Source organism: Saccopteryx leptura, chromosome 2 (assembly GCF_036850995.1).
Source record: "Saccopteryx leptura isolate mSacLep1 chromosome 2, mSacLep1_pri_phased_curated, whole genome shotgun sequence".
NCBI lineage: Eukaryota > Metazoa > Chordata > Mammalia > Chiroptera > Emballonuridae > Saccopteryx > Saccopteryx leptura.
In genome coordinates, this window is record NC_089504.1 from 287,531,917 (window position 1) to 287,551,361 (window position 19,445).

The 19,445-nt window shown below is 46.1% G+C and overlaps 1 protein-coding gene across 5 annotated transcripts in view; it reads left to right on the forward strand.

Annotated features, from left to right (window-relative positions):
* Positions 1–19,445, forward strand: part of KCNN3 (potassium calcium-activated channel subfamily N member 3) — a 165,117-nt gene that overhangs the window by 86,351 nt on the left and 59,321 nt on the right. For 4 of the 5 annotated variants that reach the window (XM_066362353.1, XM_066362354.1, XM_066362355.1 and 1 more), the window contains exon 3: positions 10,135–10,553. In XM_066362353.1, coding sequence (XP_066218450.1) covers positions 10,135–10,553 — 419 coding nt within the window. Of the gene's footprint in view, positions 1–10,134; positions 10,554–15,186; positions 15,234–19,445 lie in introns of those variants that run through there. The other variant, XM_066362357.1, reaches the window with a different exon arrangement.

Here is a 19,445-nt window from a genome sequence, read left to right on the forward strand (position 1 = left end):
AACTCCTCTGAGGGGTGTCAGCTGGTCCTTGAGTATAAACTGAAGGGCTTTTAGCCTGCAGGTGAAAAGCAAACAGACCCCACCCACCACTAACACCTGGTTCTAACTTGGTTCTTCAGCACCCCAGGTTGTTGCAAGATCCAGAACTGTCCTTATTTTTAGTTGCAAAAACACCCTCTGAGCCAGGGTTAAAGAAGCCCTCTCTAGTGGCAAATGGTTTTGAGTTACAGTGGATGAGGTGTCCTGCAGCCCCAGTAATCTCACTGTTACTCCACAAACATTCAGCAGGATCCATCATGTGTCAGAACGAAATAGAAACTTACCAGAAACTTCCTGTTGAGAAAACGGTTGTTCTCACTCAAGACTTAAACTGGAGTTTAGAAACCTTCTTACTCCCTAATATGCCAAGGCACATAGAGACCCAGAAATACCCACTGGCCTGGCCTGAGGTGAGCAAACACCCAGGGTTGGCCCACCAAAGCCACCACCTTGTATAGCCTGGGACCAGGACACAATGGTAAAGACTTTGGAACATGTCTTTCCTGGCTTTAGAGCCTAAGTCTGCCTCTTATTAACTGTATGGCCTTTAGCAAATTACTTAATCTCTCGGAACCTCAGTTTCCCTATCTGTATAATAGGAATAATAATACCTCTGTCAGAGCCCCAGTTAGGACTACATGAGACAATGCCTGTAAAGCACACAGCATAGGGCTGTAATCCAAGGTGTCTGATGGAGAGGCCACCCTGTTCCTTCCCCTCCTTCCCTGAAACGGGGGGCTAGCACTCCAGACCTCTGGCTATCCAGCTGCTATCTGAGGATTGGCTCTGTGACTGCACAGGGAGAGGGTAATCCCCAAGGAGGACACTTAACCCTGTCTGTGGTTGGGAAGAGGCCAGCTAAGACGTGAAAAGGAGATGTTTGATCTGGATCTTCAAGAATGAGAAGGAACTTCTTGGTAAAGAAGTTGAGAAGAGAGGACAGCTTGTACAAACTCCATTGAACAGAAGTTCGGGATCACGAGTAACTTGGTTTGGCTGGAATGAGATGCTAGGTTGGGGTGGGGCTGGTGGCTGGTGGCTGGTGGCTGGGGGTGTTCAGGAAAGGGCCCTTTTGCCAAGGACAGTTAGGAGGTCAGACTTGATTCTGAATGCTCTAGGAGCCTCTGAAAGGCTCTAAGAAGAAAAGTAATACAGTTTGGTTTGCATCTGAGACCATTTGTTCAGGCAGCAGAGTGGAAGATGGGTGGGGTGGGGCACATTATGATACCTGGGTGTGACCACTGTAACTCAAGGGATGTCACCGTGCTCTTCCTGCTTCAAATAGATTGGGCATGAACTCTCACCCCACACAAGAAGAGTATCTCTCCACAGGTCTCTGGGAGTCCGAGGAACTTCCGTTTCTCTCTTGGTAACCCCATCTGATGTCCCCTCTTGCCTCTGCTGAATTCTCTTGCTCCATTCTGCACATGGTGAGCTCTGTAGGCACTGGCTCACCTCCTGGTCCCTTTGTTCCCATAGGAGCCATGGTCAAGACCTTTGGGTTAACTGACTTTTCTGTGGTTTGAGAGCAAGGGGAAGGTGTGATGTTGCTGGTGGCATAACAAACAACATGGCATTGAACTTTGCATACTCTTGCTCTTGAAAGTCTCATGACTGTTCCTGCCGCTTCTGAGTAGACTTGATCTTCCCTCCTGTTTTGGGACTGGCCCCAGGTGCTCCTCAGCTATTTCCCCCTCCTCCTGATTCCTCAGCCCACAGTCACCAACCTCCAATGTTCCTATTCATTTCTAGGAAAGATAGGTGAAGCCTTGTGTCGGTCTCCTCCGACCTAACCCCAACTTGGCCCAAAAGGAATCTTCTTCATTAGCAAATCCGCTTAGGTATGGAGGTGGCTCCTAAGACAAGATGGTCCCTGCCCCACTGGGAACTCCACCACCAGATCTACCCTGAGGGGGTGAGGCAAGGAGGATGGGAAAGGAGACACATGGATCGTCTGTCTGTGGGAATGAAAACAGCTGCCTTAGTTCCACAAACAGACCAATCCGATTGCTGTCACAATGTGGGTGCAGACGCAGCCTATTTTAATTATATATTGATTCTGTGGTCAGTAAAGTCTCTTCTGAGAAATGAACATTTTGAAGAGTGAGCTTAAGGTGTTTTTTTTTTAGAACAAAACCAAGTAAAGCCCAAATTGACTAGTCCCCAACAGATGGTTCTGCTTAGCAGTGTAAGGACATGGGACCTGGGAGCACACAGGATGCTGCAGGGTCCTGGGAAATTGGTTCAACCTCTCTGCATTTTACTTTCTTCATTTGTGACATGGGCATATCATTTTTTTACAGGAAAGTTTTAAGGTTTCAATGAGGCAGTATGTGTAAAATCACCTGGCTTGACCTGTAGTTGGGTTTTGGGGTAATTTTGACACATAAAGACACTACTATGGACTGAATTGTGTCCCTCCCCAAATTCTTATATTGAAGCCCTAACTCCAGTGTGCCTACTGAATAAAGGGTCTTCAGGAGGCAATTAAGATGAAATGACATCACAAGAGTGGTCTAATCTGATAGGACCATGGCCTTATAAGAAGAGGGAGAGAGAGTGTGTGGATCTCTGCCACGTGAGGACACAGTGGGAGGTGGCCGTGTGCCAGCCCGGTGAGAGCTCACACCAGAACCGGGCCATAACCACACCTGGATCTCAGACTTCAGCCTCCATCACTGTGAGAAAATAAAGTTCTGTTGTTTAAGCCATTCGATCTGCAGTACTTTGTTATGGCAGACCAAGCAGGCTAACACAGTCTCATATTTAACCGGTGATGATCTGTCTTCTGAAAGTGATAAGCAAGTACACATGGCCTTGGTGGAGGTCAGCCTGTGGCCTCCCTGTCCCTTGATGCAGCTCCTTTCATGACCTCCAAGGTCCCAGTGGTCTGGGCCCTGCTACCTTCTTGGCCTCATCTTGTACCACCCTCATTTATTTGCCACATTGACCTTCTTTCTTTCATCTTTCACACTCTCCAAGCTCCATCTGCCTTGGGCCTTTGCACGTGCGATCCTCCGCACCTGTAATACATACCTTTGCAGGACTTTTCTTTCACTCAGAGGTCCACTCCTCAGAGAGCCCTGCCCAGGGTGCCTTCCTAAAGCAGCACAGCTTCTACTCAGACTGCTCTCATTTCCTTTGCCCTGCCTTCGTCTCATCCTACCAGGCATTACGCAATGGAATTAAATGGTCTACTTGTTTATTATCTGTTTTTCTCCACTAGAATCTAAACTTCATGAGGATAGAAGCCTTGTCTACTTGTTCTTGCTGTATCTCTAGAGCTTAGCATGGTGACTGTCACATAATATGAGTGAATAAATGAATGAGTGAATGAATGAACCAACTGATCTGGGTAAGCTCCATGCCTGTGCATCCAGCATCTCTTAAACTAGACCCAAAGCACCTTGATTTCCAGCACCACACCTTATCCCTCATTCCAACTAGAGGCTAGCTGGTTTATACAATGATTTTACAGCTGAATGGTTCTATGGAGGGGCAGGGCACCACCATGGAGAGCTAGGCTGGAGGGGGCAGTGAATGAGTTGGTCTTTGAATGTTCTCTCTACCCTTCCAACTAGAACAGCTCTGAGTTTATCTGTTTCTGTATTGGGTTTATATGAAAAAAAAATCTCATTAGAAGAAATGTCTCCACAGCTAAGAGAAAGTAGAAATCCATAAATTGGATCCAACCCTTCCTGTTACAGATGAAGAATTTGAGGACCAGAAAAGAAAAGAGACTTGCCCACACGTAGAGGGTCAGTGGCAGAATGCTGTGTCTCCAGGAGTGCTGCGTTCAGGAATCAAGCAATTTTTTTGTTACATGAGAAAAATACTGGCGTCCTCAAATCCTGTAACTTGGCTTCATTCTCTAAGAACTGGGAACAGGAAGGGATTTGTGGTCATCACGGGTATGTGATTGTCCCAAACAAACTTCAGACTCAAAAGTCCCTGTGGGTTCTCGTGCATACTGCAGGAGACCACAGGTGAACTCTGTGAGGTCCACTCAGGAGAACCCTGGCCCAGGCAGGCCAAAGAGCCACCGTAGGATCATGCACATGGCCAGGTGCCATTTGGCTCAGTAAACACCAGCAGTTTCAGAAGGGAAGGATTTCTTCCTAGAAAGACACAGAGCGAGCTAGCACGGACCCCAGCCCTCTGAGAGTCTCAGTGGTAGAATCACAGACTTTTTTTCTGGCAGCGTACTTACTTACTGGCCTGTTTTAGGGGTAACTTTTTCTACCTTTGCTTTTTTCCTTCTTCCTCCTTTTCTTCAGCTGGTTCCATGGCACATTTGCTGACTGGAAATTTTATGTTCACCATCACTGCAAACCCAGGAGTTCATTTCATCACTGGTGATCAGCTCTTGTCCTCTGGGAAACCTAATTAGGTATTACAGGACTTTTGATGTTGTTTCCATGGAAACCCCCATAGTAATGGTGTACTTGCAGAATATATGCTCCAGGGAGTTTGAAAAAATAAATATATTACTACTGGATTTTAAGAAAAATCTTTCATTTTTTCCTTTGCTTTTGTTCTGCATATATATTTTTAAATGATAGAAATTTTCCCTGGAGTTTTCTCGCACAGAGAGAGAACAATGGAGAACACAAAAGGCCTTTTCCATTTTCTCTCCTTAATTTAAAAAAATTCATAGTTGCACAAGAATGAAAGTTTTTCAAATTGGTCAGAATGTCTAAGCAGGATCTCCCCTAACAGCTGAGAACATTTTAATGAAAGCTATTGCTTAAAATAAAGAACCTGAAAGGCCTCAGGCTTTCAAAATAGAATGGGGAAATCTAGTGAACCCAATGAATCAACTCCAAACTTACAGGGAAAGAGAAAAAAAGGGGGGCAGGTTCTTATGTGCTTCCAAGGGAATTGCAGGGGCTCTTGTGGGATGGCGGTCTCCCTGTCAGCAGCCTGTCCTGGGCCCTGAAGCTGACATATGGTGGGCTCCAGAAATTCCACTTGAACTGACTTGTCTCAAGGTGACCAGATGGCCCTTCAGAATTGGTCCACATGGGAGCTGTGAGAAACTCTAAACGTAAAGCAAGCAGACCTGGTCTGGCTCAGGTGGTGGTGCAGATAGAAGGGGCCGGCAGATGAGAGAGAGAGAAAGAGAGAGATAGAGAGAGAGAGAGAGAGAGAGAGAGGCCTATTATGCACCCATGTGCCACAGGTAAAATTCCAGGGTTTCTGGAAAATCCATAAGTAACCGAAGTTGTGTTCTTTGAAACCTCTAATGGTCATTCAAGGATGGAGTGTTCATACTGACCTCTTTGCTAGCTACCAGCTAATCAATTTACTCCCAGAATTACACCAAGATTCACTGTCCCCTGACTCCTTGCAGGTCTTCTCTCCCCCAGACCTAGTAAGTCCTGCTTTGCCTTTGTTCCTTGGTTCAGTCTACAGCTGACATCCTCACATGTGAGAAACACTTTGCATACAGAATCATTATATGGCTTGCAAAATAACTTTTTAAATCCTTTGAGTTATTCTTTGATATATGAAATGATGTGACCACTGAGTGGGGGAGGTTGGCCTGTCCATTAATCACGACCCCCCGCACCCCACCCCGGTCCAGTTACCCAGTCACTTGAGAAAGTCTGGCCAGTTCTGACTGATCAACTGTGCGAGAGTGGAAGGGTGGGGATGGAAGTTCCTTCTAGGGGCTGTGACATGAGAAGCTAACAGAGATGTTGGGCAAATTACCCAACTCTTCTAGAACATATGCTAATTAAGTGCATGAGCTAGTTTTGTTATGCCTTAGTCTTGTTGCATAAGAAAGTACCCTGAAAATTAATGGCTTAAAACAATAATCATTTAGGTCATGATTGTATGGGTCAGCAACCTGGGCTGAGCTCAGTCGGCTCAGTTCTTCTGTTGGTCTCATTTGGGGTGCGCGCACTTCTGTCATGCAGAGGTCAAAGATGGCCTCACTCACAGCCTGGCTGTAAACGGGGCCATGTGTCTACAGCGAGGTCCACTGCAATGGCATTTCTCAACCCTCTACTGCATCACATTTTCTCATGTTCCGTTGGCCAAAGCAAGGCACATGGCCAAGTTCAGATTCAAGGGGTTGAGAAATACACTGCACCTCTTGCTAGGTGAAGAAGCAAACAAAGAGGATGGGAGGAACCCAAGGCCACTTGGATGAGCTGCCACGCCAGGTTTGTCTGATACAGGCCTCCCAGGCACCATTGAAACCCATCCTGTCCCAAAAGCTTTCCAGGATGGGCCTAATGGTGCCTCCCATGCTAGAGCTACTTCAGATCATGAGCTGATTCAGGGGATGAGTCTGATTCATATTTATATCACCACAGGGTCCTCACCTAGTTGGTTCTTTTTAATTGAGGAATAATTGACAAATAAAATTGCATATATTTAAAGTGTACAATGTGATCATTTCATATACGTATACATTGTGAAGTGATTACCCACAATCAAGTTAATGAACCCATCCATCACCTCACGCATTAACTTTTTTCTATGTGTGAGATGTACTCTCTTAGCAAATTTCAAGTACTAATTGGTTCTTACTGTTTTTACTGAATTGAGTTTAACTGAATTGAGTTGGTTCTCTTTTCTAATTATAAGCTCCTTGAAGGCAAGTTTGGAATCGCTCTATCACATGAAATCCTTTTTCCGAAGCTCTCAGAATTATACCAACAGGCTGAAATCCTACAGGCTCTCAGTTAAGTGGCAGGACAATTAGGTCTGAAGCCAACTCTGTTCAGGGAACTCTCTGGGGAAAATGTGGGACTTGTAGAAGACTATAGGCCCTGGCACTGAAGCATCTTCAGTCTGACCATACCCCACATGAGTCAAATCACTGATTTAGGCTTAGGAGGCAGAAAGACTCAGCAACTTGAAGAATATGGCTTTTCTCCCTCACCCAGGGAAGCCAGCACACAGGGGGCAAACCCAGGCCAGGTCAGGAAAATACTTGTTTGTCAGACCCAGGCCTTCTGCTCCATGATAGCCCAGAGCATGCCAGGTCCTGTCCACATCACCTCAGAACTCTTCCAGAATCCATCAGGGCAAACAGTCAGGCTGCTCTAGAACCAGGCTGGGTGGTGGCTGAGCACAAATGTAGGGAGGGCAACCCTTTTGTGGAGCAGCTAGCACAGCCCCCTTTATGCCTCTGGTCCAGTGCTCCTCCTCAAGATCCTGGTTCTAGGTTAACTCCAGAATTCCCTAAGGCTTGAAGATCAACTGGGACATTTTATTCCAGATTGGACCACTCTTTGGGAATAAGCTGAATTGCCAGGGACTTCACTAGTCACAGGCTTAGGAATGAGTTTCTACAGGAATCCCCATTCTGAGCAGTTAAAAGTCCACTGGCAGTCTCCTTTTCTTTATGACATCCACCTACTTTATTCACTATACTTATACTGATTGCCCACTGTGTGCCAGGCACAATCTCAGGCATTGGAGGGAGGTGAGACAAGCCAGGCGTGGGTCCTGTCTCTGGCGAGCTCAGGTCCCCTGAGAACTCACATGAAGTAGGAGGCACCAAGCCAGAGGGGCTACATAAGACTACAGAATTATGGCCCTTCAGAGCAGAAGATGCCTCATCCAATCCATCTCTCATTCCTTAGAGGAGGAAACTGAGCCCAAGAGAGGGAGCTTAGACATCTAGAGTCACAGAGTAAGTGGTAATTATTCATTCACTAAACAAGTATTTATTGATCATTTACTATATACTAAGATCTGGCTGGGCATGGAGATAGCACACGAAACAAGGAAGACACAGTCCCTATCCCTTTGAAAGTCTAACTTGACTGGTGAGTCCTAATCTGGGTTGTACTTTAGAATCAGTGGGGAAGCTTTAAGAAAAACCTGAATGCCAGCGCCTCATGAGCAGAGATCCAGAGGGTGGCCCAAGCGTGGGTATTTTAAATAAGTTCTCCAAGCGATTCTAATGTGCAACCAGGTTGAGAACCACTGCTTTAGGGGAAGGACAGACAGAAACCAAGTAAACACAGACACATTCACAACTGCAATTTGTGATTTGTAAGGAATGAACAGGATGCTGAGTGAGGACACAGCAGGGTGGGGTGTCTTATTATTTGATATGCTTAGAGAGCTGTGCTTCCAAAGACCAGATGAGAGCAGGCCCAGGGTGTCCGTCCTGATAGGGGACAGCAATGGAGTCTTCTGGGACATATCACCCACCCCTGCAGATCCACAGATCCCTACATGGGAGCTCTACTGAGCAGAATCTCAATCTGTAATATGAAGTGGCTATCTGTCGCTCATACACCCCAACCCCCACCAAAAACACTCCACCCCCACTGTTTATGAATGCTCCCCAGGGCAGCAGCTTAATAATCCCTTGCATTTTTAGAGTAGTTAGTAAAGCACATTCCCTCTTATTATCTGTAATACTGGATCCTAATGCTGATCCCATGAGTGGGCAGGGTCAAGGGCAATAGTCCCATGATAAAGATATGGTGACAGGTTCAGAGAAGAGATGTGACCTGCCTACGATCACTCAGCTAATAAACGAATGTGTGAGACCTCAGTCTAGCTCGCTGGCCCCTAGCTCCACTCCGCATGTTGCCCCCACCCACCCACCCACACTGCATCAGGAAACTGGAGCAGAAGCGGGGCACCTGAGAGGCAGTGGTGACACCACCCCAGTCCGAACCTTCCTGTCATGTTGGGCAGTGATGATGTACCCTCCCTTTAACTCAGATGGCATACAATATCGTTCCCCATCAGGGACTCAAAGGAATCCATGACTCGTTGCTTCAGTTCCTGCCCAGAGTGAACCCAGTTACTATAGTAACCTGATGCAATTCTTTATTGTAGATAGGTTGGATGGTTTTCATTTTGTATTTGAGGAGTTTGGCCAGCCAGTCACGTTGCCATGGCTTGGCTTGCTGGTGGCATTAGAGCAAAGGGAACTCTTTGAGCAGCCATTAGGTATTTAATGTTTCCGCAGGTGGTGGAAACCTGTGTCTGAAAACACCCAGGCTTAGCTGCCCTGGGGATGCAGAGTGGAGGAGTCTAGTCTGGGAATCCTCTCCTGTTTAGAGATCACACCTTCCTTTAGAGTCACCTGGGCCGAAGTCGACCCCACCACCAGTTGCTTCCATAGTGCATCCCATAGTTCCCACCCACGAACCCAATGCTCAAAGATGTGTGGTTCAACCCTGAGTCCCGTAGTGGGCCCTCCGTGAGAGCAGTCTGAGCCCTCCCCATGTGTGAACCTCGGCACTGTCTGAGCTGGGCACCCGGCAGGTGCTCTGTCAATGCTGGTTTCAGCTGTTTTGCCCTTCCTCCTGCTGTGCCAGTGGGAACCTCACGGAAGGTTAGGGCTGGAAGGGAGCTTAGACATCATGGAGTCCAGCCCTTATTTCACCGAAAGACTGAGACCCCGTCCATTAATAATGTTAAAAATAATAATAGCTAATACTTACAGAGTGTTTACTGGGCGTTAGGCAGGTTCGATGCACTCTGTATATACTAATCCACTGCAGGCTCACAGTGACCACTGTGCAGCTACAGGTATCACTGCCCCCAGATGAGCAAACTAGGTAGACAGAGGCTCACAGAGGCACCGAAGGTCCCAGAGCTAGTCGGTGTCGCGATCAGGATCCAGGCCCAGGAAGCTCCTCTCCAGGGCCCACACCTGAACACCCTGCTGCTCTGCGTGAGAGCAAAGCGCTGCCAGCAACACTTGTGGGTCCCTTCTCTGAATGGGAAGAGGAGTCTCTGCGGGCCTGTGAGCTCGCTCACAAAGGAAATTAACTTTTCATCTCGGGATTCCCCTCTAGGGCTTAGTTCAGGGCCTGGCCAGAGTTTAGGGACCTGTTTTTAACACAAATGAGCTGTTCTTCCTCCTCCTCATGAAAGTCAGTTTGAGGATACCTTCAAGCTGGAAGAGACCTTGGGAAGAAATTCACATAAATGGAGGCCCCCAGAGTGAATGCCTCAGCCAGGTCTCCCCACACCCCTTCCAGAGTGCTCACCACACAATCTAGGGCTCCAGAAAGGGCTCTGAGGTGGGTCAGCTGACCCGTCCTCCCACGTGCACTGTGGGTTCCATCTTGGCTACACTAACGGGCTCTCTGCTCCTGCCAGCTCTTCGTGATCGACAATGGTGCGGACGACTGGCGGATAGCCATGACCTACGAGCGCATCCTCTACATCAGTCTGGAGATGCTGGTGTGTGCCATCCACCCCATCCCCGGAGAGTATAAGTTCTTCTGGACGGCTCGCCTGGCCTTCTCCTACACACCCTCGCGGGCGGAGGCGGACGTGGACATCATCCTGTCCATCCCAATGTTCCTGCGCCTGTATCTGATCGCGCGCGTCATGCTGCTGCATAGCAAGCTCTTCACAGATGCCTCGTCTCGCAGCATTGGGGCCCTCAACAAGATCAACTTCAACACCCGCTTCGTCATGAAGACCCTCATGACCATCTGCCCTGGCACCGTGCTGCTGGTGTTCAGCATCTCGCTGTGGATCATCGCGGCCTGGACCGTTCGCGTCTGCGAAAGGTATTCCTGCGGGTCGCGGTCTCCACTCAGCCCCTGTCTTCCAGCGCAGATCCTGCACAGGGTAGAGGAGGGAGGAGAAGCAGGGTGCAGGATGCTGTGCCTGGCAGAGGAGAGGGGCGTGTACCCACACACCTCAGGAGAGAATGGGAAAAGGGAGGACCCAGTCAGGCTGAATATGAACTGCAAAGTGAAAACACTGTAACCAAGGTAAGCTGGGGAAATGCATATATAATATTATTCCTTTCCTTCCTTGTAAACCAAAATATATCAGTGCATTCTAATAGTTACATTGTTAACTTTTCTCAGATGTAACACCGCAAGTTTTGTATTATCTCTTCCCATTGGAGACTACTATGCTACTAGCGTTTAAAAGGGTCTGAGAAGTCCTACGGTAGTGAAACTGGTTTGATTTTGTTTAGTCCAGATTTTCTCAAAAGTGTTTGCCTGCAAACCCTTTTCAATGTATAACCTACTGATGCCTCACTACTCAAAGCTTGCTCCGCAGACCAGCAGCCTCAGCATCTCTGGGAACTTGTTAGAATGCAGAATCTCAGGCCTCCCCAGAACTCCTGAATGGGATTTGTAGTTTAACATGTTCACCAGGTGATTTGCATGCATCTTTATGTTTGAGAAGCACTGTACTTATGGACTACATTTTGCGAAACGTTGTTTTAGGAGGCTGGTGGTTGGGCAGAGTGACTCAGAAGCAGCTGGTGGGAGAGAAGGGGGATATGGCCTAATAGATCTGGGGCTCTAGCACAAAATGCCAGCCCCTCAGAACTGCTGCCACCAAGCTCGAGGGTAGAACTATCTCCTTCCACCATCACCCTCAAGCTGTCCTCGGTGACTCCTCTCCCTTTCAGGCTGACCCTGGATAGTCATTTTAATCTGATTTCACATGTAGAGCCTGAACACCTAGGTTAGAAACCTGGATTCTACAGTGTGTCCGTAAAGTCATGGTGCACTTTTGACTGGTCACAGGAAAGCAACAAAAGACGATAGAAATGTGAAATCTGCACCAAATAAAAGGAAAACCTTCCCAGTTTCTGTAGGATGATGTGGCAGCATGTGCGCATGCGCAGATGATGATGTAACACCGTGTATACGGCGGAGCAGCCCACGGCCATGCCAGTCGAGATGTGGACAGTACAGAGGAGAGTTCAGTGTGTTCTGTGGCTCGCTAAATTCAAATCCGTGACCAAAGTGCAATGTGAATATTGGTGCGTTTATAACGAAGCGCCACCACATAGGAATAACATTACTCGGTGGGATAAGCAGTTGAAGGAAACCGGCAGTTTGGTGGAGAAACCCCGTTCTGTTAGGCCATCAGTCAGTGACGAGTCTGTAGAGGCTATACGGGATAGCTACCTAAGGAGCCCTAAAAAATCTGTGCGTGAGCCTACATCAAACTGCACTGAATAGGTATGAAACTGGGAGAGTTTTCCTTTTATTTGGTGCAGATTTCACATTTCTATCGTCTTTTGTTGCTTTCCTGTGACCAGTCAAAAGTGCACCATGACTTTACAGACACACTGTATTTCTAAGTAACTGTGAGACCTTGGGCAAGTCACTTAGCCTCTCTGGCTTCAGTGTCCTCATCTTAAAATGAGGATCTCTTAGGATAAAAGGAAGATATGTTCAGTTGAGAGGTTATTTTTATTATGTTGGGAGGTTTGGTCAAGCATCCTGTGTAATTTACATGGATCCTGGTAGTCACTCTTAATCAAGCAACACATACAATTTGCCAATACAATTGTATTGGCAAATTTTTCATACACCAGTGTCCAACCCATTGGAGATAAGCAAAAAGAATTCTGAAGGAGAGTTAGCCTAAAACATCTCAAGGGAAAGTTGAGCCAGATTTCCCACCTGTTTTGAGATATTCTGTCTGCAGTCATTTCTTTCAGATATTTGGCTAGGAGACACACAGTCAAACTAAGGGAATTCTTCTGCAGCAGGACAAGGACCCTTAAACCAGGCAGGGTCAGTTTTTGAGAGCCAGTGCACAGTTGGGAGACCTTTCTTACATACAAATTCTCAGGGACACATGATTCCTACTATTCAGAACCCCACTATTACTTAGCAGCTGACGTTGCAACATCTGCTCTACTTAAGACCTCACTTCACAATGTTTCATGAACCTTCTCTGGTAAGCAGACACTCTTTCTGCAATGGAGAAAGCATGTGCTTGGGTTCCAACCCCAAACTCCTCATAGTACTCTTAGCTGAGCGATATAATGCCAGTCACTTTACCTCTCTGGGACTCAATTTTCTCATCTGCAAGCTGGAGATAGTAATATCTACTTTACAAAATTTGTTGTCAGAGTTAAACAAGACAGTGCATATGAACTGTACACTGAAATGCAATATAGTGAAAATTATTATTAATAATAATAATGGAAATCTTGATAACTCTTAAGAATTTTGTGGCTGCCTTTGCTTACTATATGTACAAACCAATTCCTACTATATGCAGACCTGTGCTCTTCCTGTTTTCTGTTCTAAATGGTTGGAACTGATTTTTCAAAGAGCAAGGATTGGATTTGCATAGCCCTTTTGGGTGTTTGAAATCTTCCTCATCCTCAGATCAACTCTATTTGGCAGGTACGCTCACCTCATTTTTCAGAGAGCAAATGAGCTGACCATGAGGCAAAGTCACTGCAAGTGAGATTTCTTTGTTTATTAAATGTGTAACAAGTATGGGTGACTTTTTTTTATTGGAGAATAAGTGTGCTTCAAAGTACATAATTTGCAAAATACTCCGTTGCACTTTATTTGGCATTGAATGGCCCTGCAGGCCTCTGTCTGCAGACATGACTGACAAGCCCCAGCTGATCCTAATGCAAAGGTACAGAGAACTGTGAGCAAGTCAGAAGTTTGCCTAAAGTTTCCCTTTCTCTTACAAAAAGGCCCATTGACCAAAACGCTTCTGCTTAGCTCCAACATGAGGTTTATTAAAGCCATGGTAGATTTTCTCATTGCTCCCATCTTTTGGGAGTTCAGTCTGTGCCAGTTCTATGAGAGATAATTCCTATATGTTATCTCCATTTGCTTTTACAATGGACCCATGATAGAGGTAGAATAGCTGTCCCCAATTTAGAGTGGAGGTCTAAAATGAGCTGAGGTCACATCTAGTATTTGTGAAGCCAAGACTTGAACTGGATTCTGACTCTGAACTTCATAGTTACCTCGCCACCCCAGGCTGAATTGGCACTTCCAGGGAAACTGTAGCCTAAACTCTCCTGATAACTTTCCCCATCTGAGAGTCTCAGAGCCACTGGGACTGCACTTAAATCCCAGTCTTGCTGTTTTGTCTGCCTCTTAACCATTTTATTGCACTACCTTCAGGGCTGACTTTATGTTAAATTTAAACAGATTCAAGTGTGGTAGATGCCACAGTGCATCTCCCAGATGCCCCCTCCCCTGTAGGCCCAGGCTCTCAGCCCCTCAGCTGGGGTGTCTGCTGTGGCCCGGTCCTCTCCCAGAGTTACTGTGGCTAAAAGGAGTGGCTTCAGCCAAGGTCAAGCTCCCTGCCCAGAGCAGCAAGCATCCAGTGACATGTCAGTGCAGGAGTTTAAAGGCCCAGCCCCCTCACCTCCCACAGGACAACTCTACAGGGCCACCCAGGCTACAGGGCTCACTGAAGGGGTCACTGGAGGCCCCACTGTGACTACAGAGTGCTTCATCTTCTCCCTCCGCCCTGTCCCACTTCCCTCACTCCTCGCGGCTGTGAATCTCCAACACAGCTCCGTGGACTTCCTGCACCCCAATCTCAGTCTCAGAGACTGTTTTCCAGGAACCTGGCATAGAGAACTGTGAAAAGTTTATGAATAAGTATGTTTTTTTTCTGAATCAGGCAACACACTTCTCTTAAAAAGACCAAGCAGTTTCTTTTAGAATCTAGCTTAAATGACCACTGTCCTTTCCCAACGTCAAATAATAAGCAAGATGGGCAGAGACCTCGAGACAGGAATTTATCACCCCGAGGCTGGACAGAGACTAGGAGAGGAGCTGCTTTGGGGGACCAACGCATTGGACTGGGGTGGGTGATGTGGGCAGGATGACCTTGTTCTCTCTCAGCCTGACCTGATCCTGATTCTGTTACGTGAGACAGCGGAGAGGGTAAAGGACTTGCCTAAGGTCACATAGCAGCATGACAGGTTCTAGGAAAACTCCTGTCTGCTGACGCCTGGAGGAGGGCTGTTCACATTCCAGGTGGCTTCCATCAGCCTGGACTTATCTCTGGTTGTATACACACTCTTTTGAAGTTGCTATGGAAATCCCACTTCAGCAAGATGCATTTTGAAAGACATTTCTCATGTCTTGGGCTGGCTTTTTATATGATGATAAAGGTTTTTCTCATTTCCTCCTTCCAAGTAGGGAGGGGGAATTAGTAATTACCCAGAACAGCCTGCTGTTGGGAGGGCAGCAGCCGGTTGCTGGGAGGGCAGTGACAACAGCAGGCTTGTTTTCCTTGGACCCCAGTGAGGCATTACATCATGGGCTCCGAGGCTTGACAGTTGTGGCACTCGGCATTCTCTGGGATTCTCCTGGCTGCCTGCCCGCCTCCCACAGGCTGCCCAGAGCCCATCCGAGGAACCTCCTCATTAGACACTGTCACTCCCCGAGCAGGCTTGCCGACGGAGAGACCTTCCACAGCTCTTATCCTAAGCCCAGCAGGTAGGGGAAGCAGGCCTTTCTGGCGCACCCTGAGCAGAGGTTTGCCAGCTCACACGTTTGTGTTTATCTCTATTGGAGGAGCAGCAAGTCCTCTCATAACATTGATAAAGTGGGCTGAGTCTTGTGAGCGGAGCCGGGTTTTATAAATGACCTAACAGCCTCTTGAATGGATTCCCTTTGGACTCTTCCCTCCTGAGGCTTGAAGTTGTACACATGGGCTGCCTCAGTATCTCCAGCTTGGCAACAGGTCTCTGGTGAGGATGTTATGAATTTTCATGTTTTTCTGGTTATTTGTATTATAATAAGAAATTTGATTCTGGAGACCTAGCCCTTGAAACTGGAGAAAAACAATTAGTGGCCTAGTCTTTCTTTCATTAAAACAGAGCCACCTCCATCATAATGGGAGGTAAAAAGAGGTTTCCTTCCTCCATTTCTTCTGCCTCTATCTCAGACACCCAGCTGAGCACCAGCCAGAAGACTAGGAGCATAAACTCCCTCCTCCCACAAGCTCCTCCCACCTCCGGCAGAACCTTCAACTCCAAAGAAGCAGTAGGGAGACCATCGACAGGAGGGAGCACATTGCATCGGGAGATGCAAGCCCCCAAAGAGGCCTTGTGTGCTGGGCTGAGCTGAGAAGAGCCCTGAGAATCATGGGTTGAGGACTGTGGTTTCTCACAGCCCCTTGGGTTTGAAGCATAACCTGCTATGTGGACCACCTGCAAGGACCCCCAAGGCAACAGGAAGAAGTGATTAGATCTTCTAGTCATAGTTATTTTTATCTAAAAAATTAGCTCTGCTAATATTTTAATATGCAGGTAGACAGTAATACATGGGTGCAATTTATAACGAACATCCATGTAGCAGGAGGAGAGTACATACTCAAAACATTTTTAGTAGTAGGAGTATATGATTTTAAAAGTTTGTAAACCACTGGTTTGGGCTCTCAGAGGACTAGTTAGTGGGATCATATCCTGCCACACTGGATGAAACCTGTTAGACCTAGGAACCCTGCCCTCCAGCCACAGAAAGAAGTCAGCACCCCATAGGGCAGAGGGGCTGCCTCAGGAAGTCCTGCTGTCTGGTGCCAGTTCTGGAAAGATCACTGTAATTCAAAGAGGAATTTTACAGCAGGGGATGGGAGGAGAGTGAGGAAAAGAGAAAGGACAGGGGAGGGAAGGGGATCCTACACCAGCCCTTTGAAACGAATCTGCCGCGTTAATAAAAGGAAAATAGTTCTGGAGATGCAGAAGACTCCTAATTATGAGAAACAAAAAGCAGATTCTTGGGCATCCCTCACAGGGTACAAACGATGTGGTCTCTGTGACAAAGAAGAGTGGGCACGTGCGACATAAACACACATCTGTTTCACATAAACATCAAGTTTCAGAAAACTAAAATTGTTTTAGCGAAAAGAAAATCTACACCAGGGGCACTGAATTTTTTAAAATGTGGAATGTGAAGGACAAACTGAAGAGTTCTCACTGAATATAGAAGACAAGAGCAAAGACACGAGAGGAGAGAGTGAATGGGAACAAACTAAAAGCTATAGACTCAAGACCAAATCCAAGAATTAGTGTTAGTTTTGGAGAAAGAAACCAGAATAAGGTGGATAAAAGCATAATCAAGGACATGCATGAAGAAAACTTTTCCAGAACTGGCCTGCTAAGGGGTGATGGGAGGTTAAGATTAAGCAAATCAGAAAGGCTTTCTGTTATCCTGTTAGAATGGGGAGGAAATTTTTTTTTTTTCTGGAAAATTAACTGAATCATAAGGTGAAGCAATCCTCGAAGCACACAGGCAACACAGTGCAGACTTTTCCTCAGGAACCTTAAATCCCAGGGGACGTTAAGGCATTGCTGCCATTCACATGAGGAAACAAGAAAAACAAGTCATTCTTGGAGTTCTGTGGACTCAGAAGGTAAACAGCCTCTAATACTTTTGGGGGAGCTTGCCTACCAGGTGACCCAGGGATGAATCCCAGTTAAGAGCTTCAGAATGGAATAATGTGAAAGATAGGCACACAGCATTGAAATCAGATAACATGAAATCCAGATGACATTTAAGCATGGTTACAGAACCAAATTTTAGAAAAACTAGTTTCTGGAAAGAGTAACTGTGTGAAAGGAAAACAGTAATTCCATAATAATTAGAGTGCTGCAAACCCTCAGATTAAGACGTTGAAAGAGAGGAAGCTAGAAAGGATTAGTGAAAGCATGCTAAATTCATCATCTTAGGTAGAAGAGAATTTTAAAAAGCCTTATCACTTGATTTTAATAATTGGAGACATATAGTGTAAGTCATTTTTAAACCTAAAGATAACCACAGATAGAATTTTTAAAGAATAGCAATAATGATAACAATAGCATCAGCCAGGTATTGTTTCGCTCAACCTGCATGCACCCCAGTTCTGTGAGGTACAGGGGTTGTTGTCCTCTCCATTCCACATGTGAGAAAACTGAGGCACAGAGAGGTTAAGCAATGGCTTTGGGTCACAGAGCCAGGGTATGGCAGACCTGAGGCCCCAACACCCTGCCTGAGAGCCTCGCCCTTACCTACCCTGAGAATATGTACTTACCACATCACAGGATGAGACACACAAACATCAGACAGAAAAATAAAGGAAGCAGGAAGGAAGAGTTTAAAAACAGGACACATGAAACAAGATGAGAAAAAAACTAAACTTAAAATTTATAACAACAAAATTGAGTTTACCTCCCCTATTGGAAGATAATGTCTCTTACTTAGTTAGGATTTAAAAGCAAAATTTAATTTCATGCTATTTAAAAAAGAGGTACCCTAAATGGAAGGACCAAGAAAAAGAAATTAATATCAAAGATTTATTCGACAAGTGCAAATGAAAGGGTAACTGAGTAGAAGTCACCGTTTTAAACCAAGCTGAATTCAAAGCAAAAACCATTAAATAGTTCAAAGCAACCATTTTAAGAAAGATAAAAAGACTAAACATAGTAATATTTTGCTTTTATGCAAAAATAAATGAGGTTGAGAATCTGAATTATGGAATGTTTTAATTAACTGATAAATACTGAACTTTGTAGCCTATAAACAAATAATACATCTCCTTTTTTTTTTTAAAAAAAAAAAAGATTTTATTCATTGATTTTAGATGAGGGGAGGGGAGCAGGAAGCATCAGCTCATAGTAGTTGCTCCTCCTTTGTGCCTTGACCCGGCAAGCCTGGGGTTGCAGACCGCTGACCTCAGCGTTCCAGGTCAATGCTCCATCCACTGTGCCACCACAGGATCCTTTTAAAGCACCGCAGAATATTTACAGAAGTCAGTTAACTTCTTAGCCACACATTTCAAAACATCAGAAAAAAATTTTCAGATATATTTTGGAACTACAAGACTGTAAAACTTCAACTAAAAAACTCTTTGGGGAGAGTTTTAAAGCAATCTCCTCTATTACATCTTGGTCAAAAGAGAATGATTCAAACTACTATTTAAAAGATTACAATGACAATTCTATATATCAAAACTTAAAGGTGTAATCAAAGTTGTACTACAATGGAAAAATCCTTAAAGTTTTTCAGTTAAAAAAAGTAAAACAGGCCCTGGCCGGTTGGCTCAGTGGTAGAGCATCGGCCTGGCGTACAGGAGTCCCGGGTTTGATTCCTGGCCAGGGCACACAGGAGAAGCGCCCATCTGCTTCTCCACCCCTCCCCCTCTCCTTTCTCTCTCTCTATCTCTTCCCCTCCCGCAGCGAGGCTCCATTGGAGCAAAGATGGCCCGGAAGCTGGGGATGGCTCCTTGGCCTCTGCCCCAGGCACTAGAGTGGCTCTGGTCGCGACAGAGCGACGCCCCGGAGGGGCAGAGCGTCGCCCCCTGGTGGGCGTGCCGGGTGGATCCCAGTCGGGCGCACGCGGGAGTCTGTCTGTCTCTCCCAGTTTCCAGCTTCGGAAAAATACAAAAAAAAAAAAAAAAGAAAAAAGTAAATAAATTGAATTCATTAAAAGAATAAACAAACTTCAGGAGAGCAGATTAAGTTTATAACAAAGACAAAGACAGGAACTAATGAATTTTAAAAACTGAAAAAACAAATTTATAAATCCAAACGAGGCCCTGGCCAGTGGCTCAGTGGATAGAGCGTCCACCCACCATATGGATGTCCCAGGTTTGATCCCCAGTCAGGGCACACAGAGAATCTGCCATCTTCTTCTCTCCTCCTCCCTCTTCCATTTCTCTCCCTCCTCCCC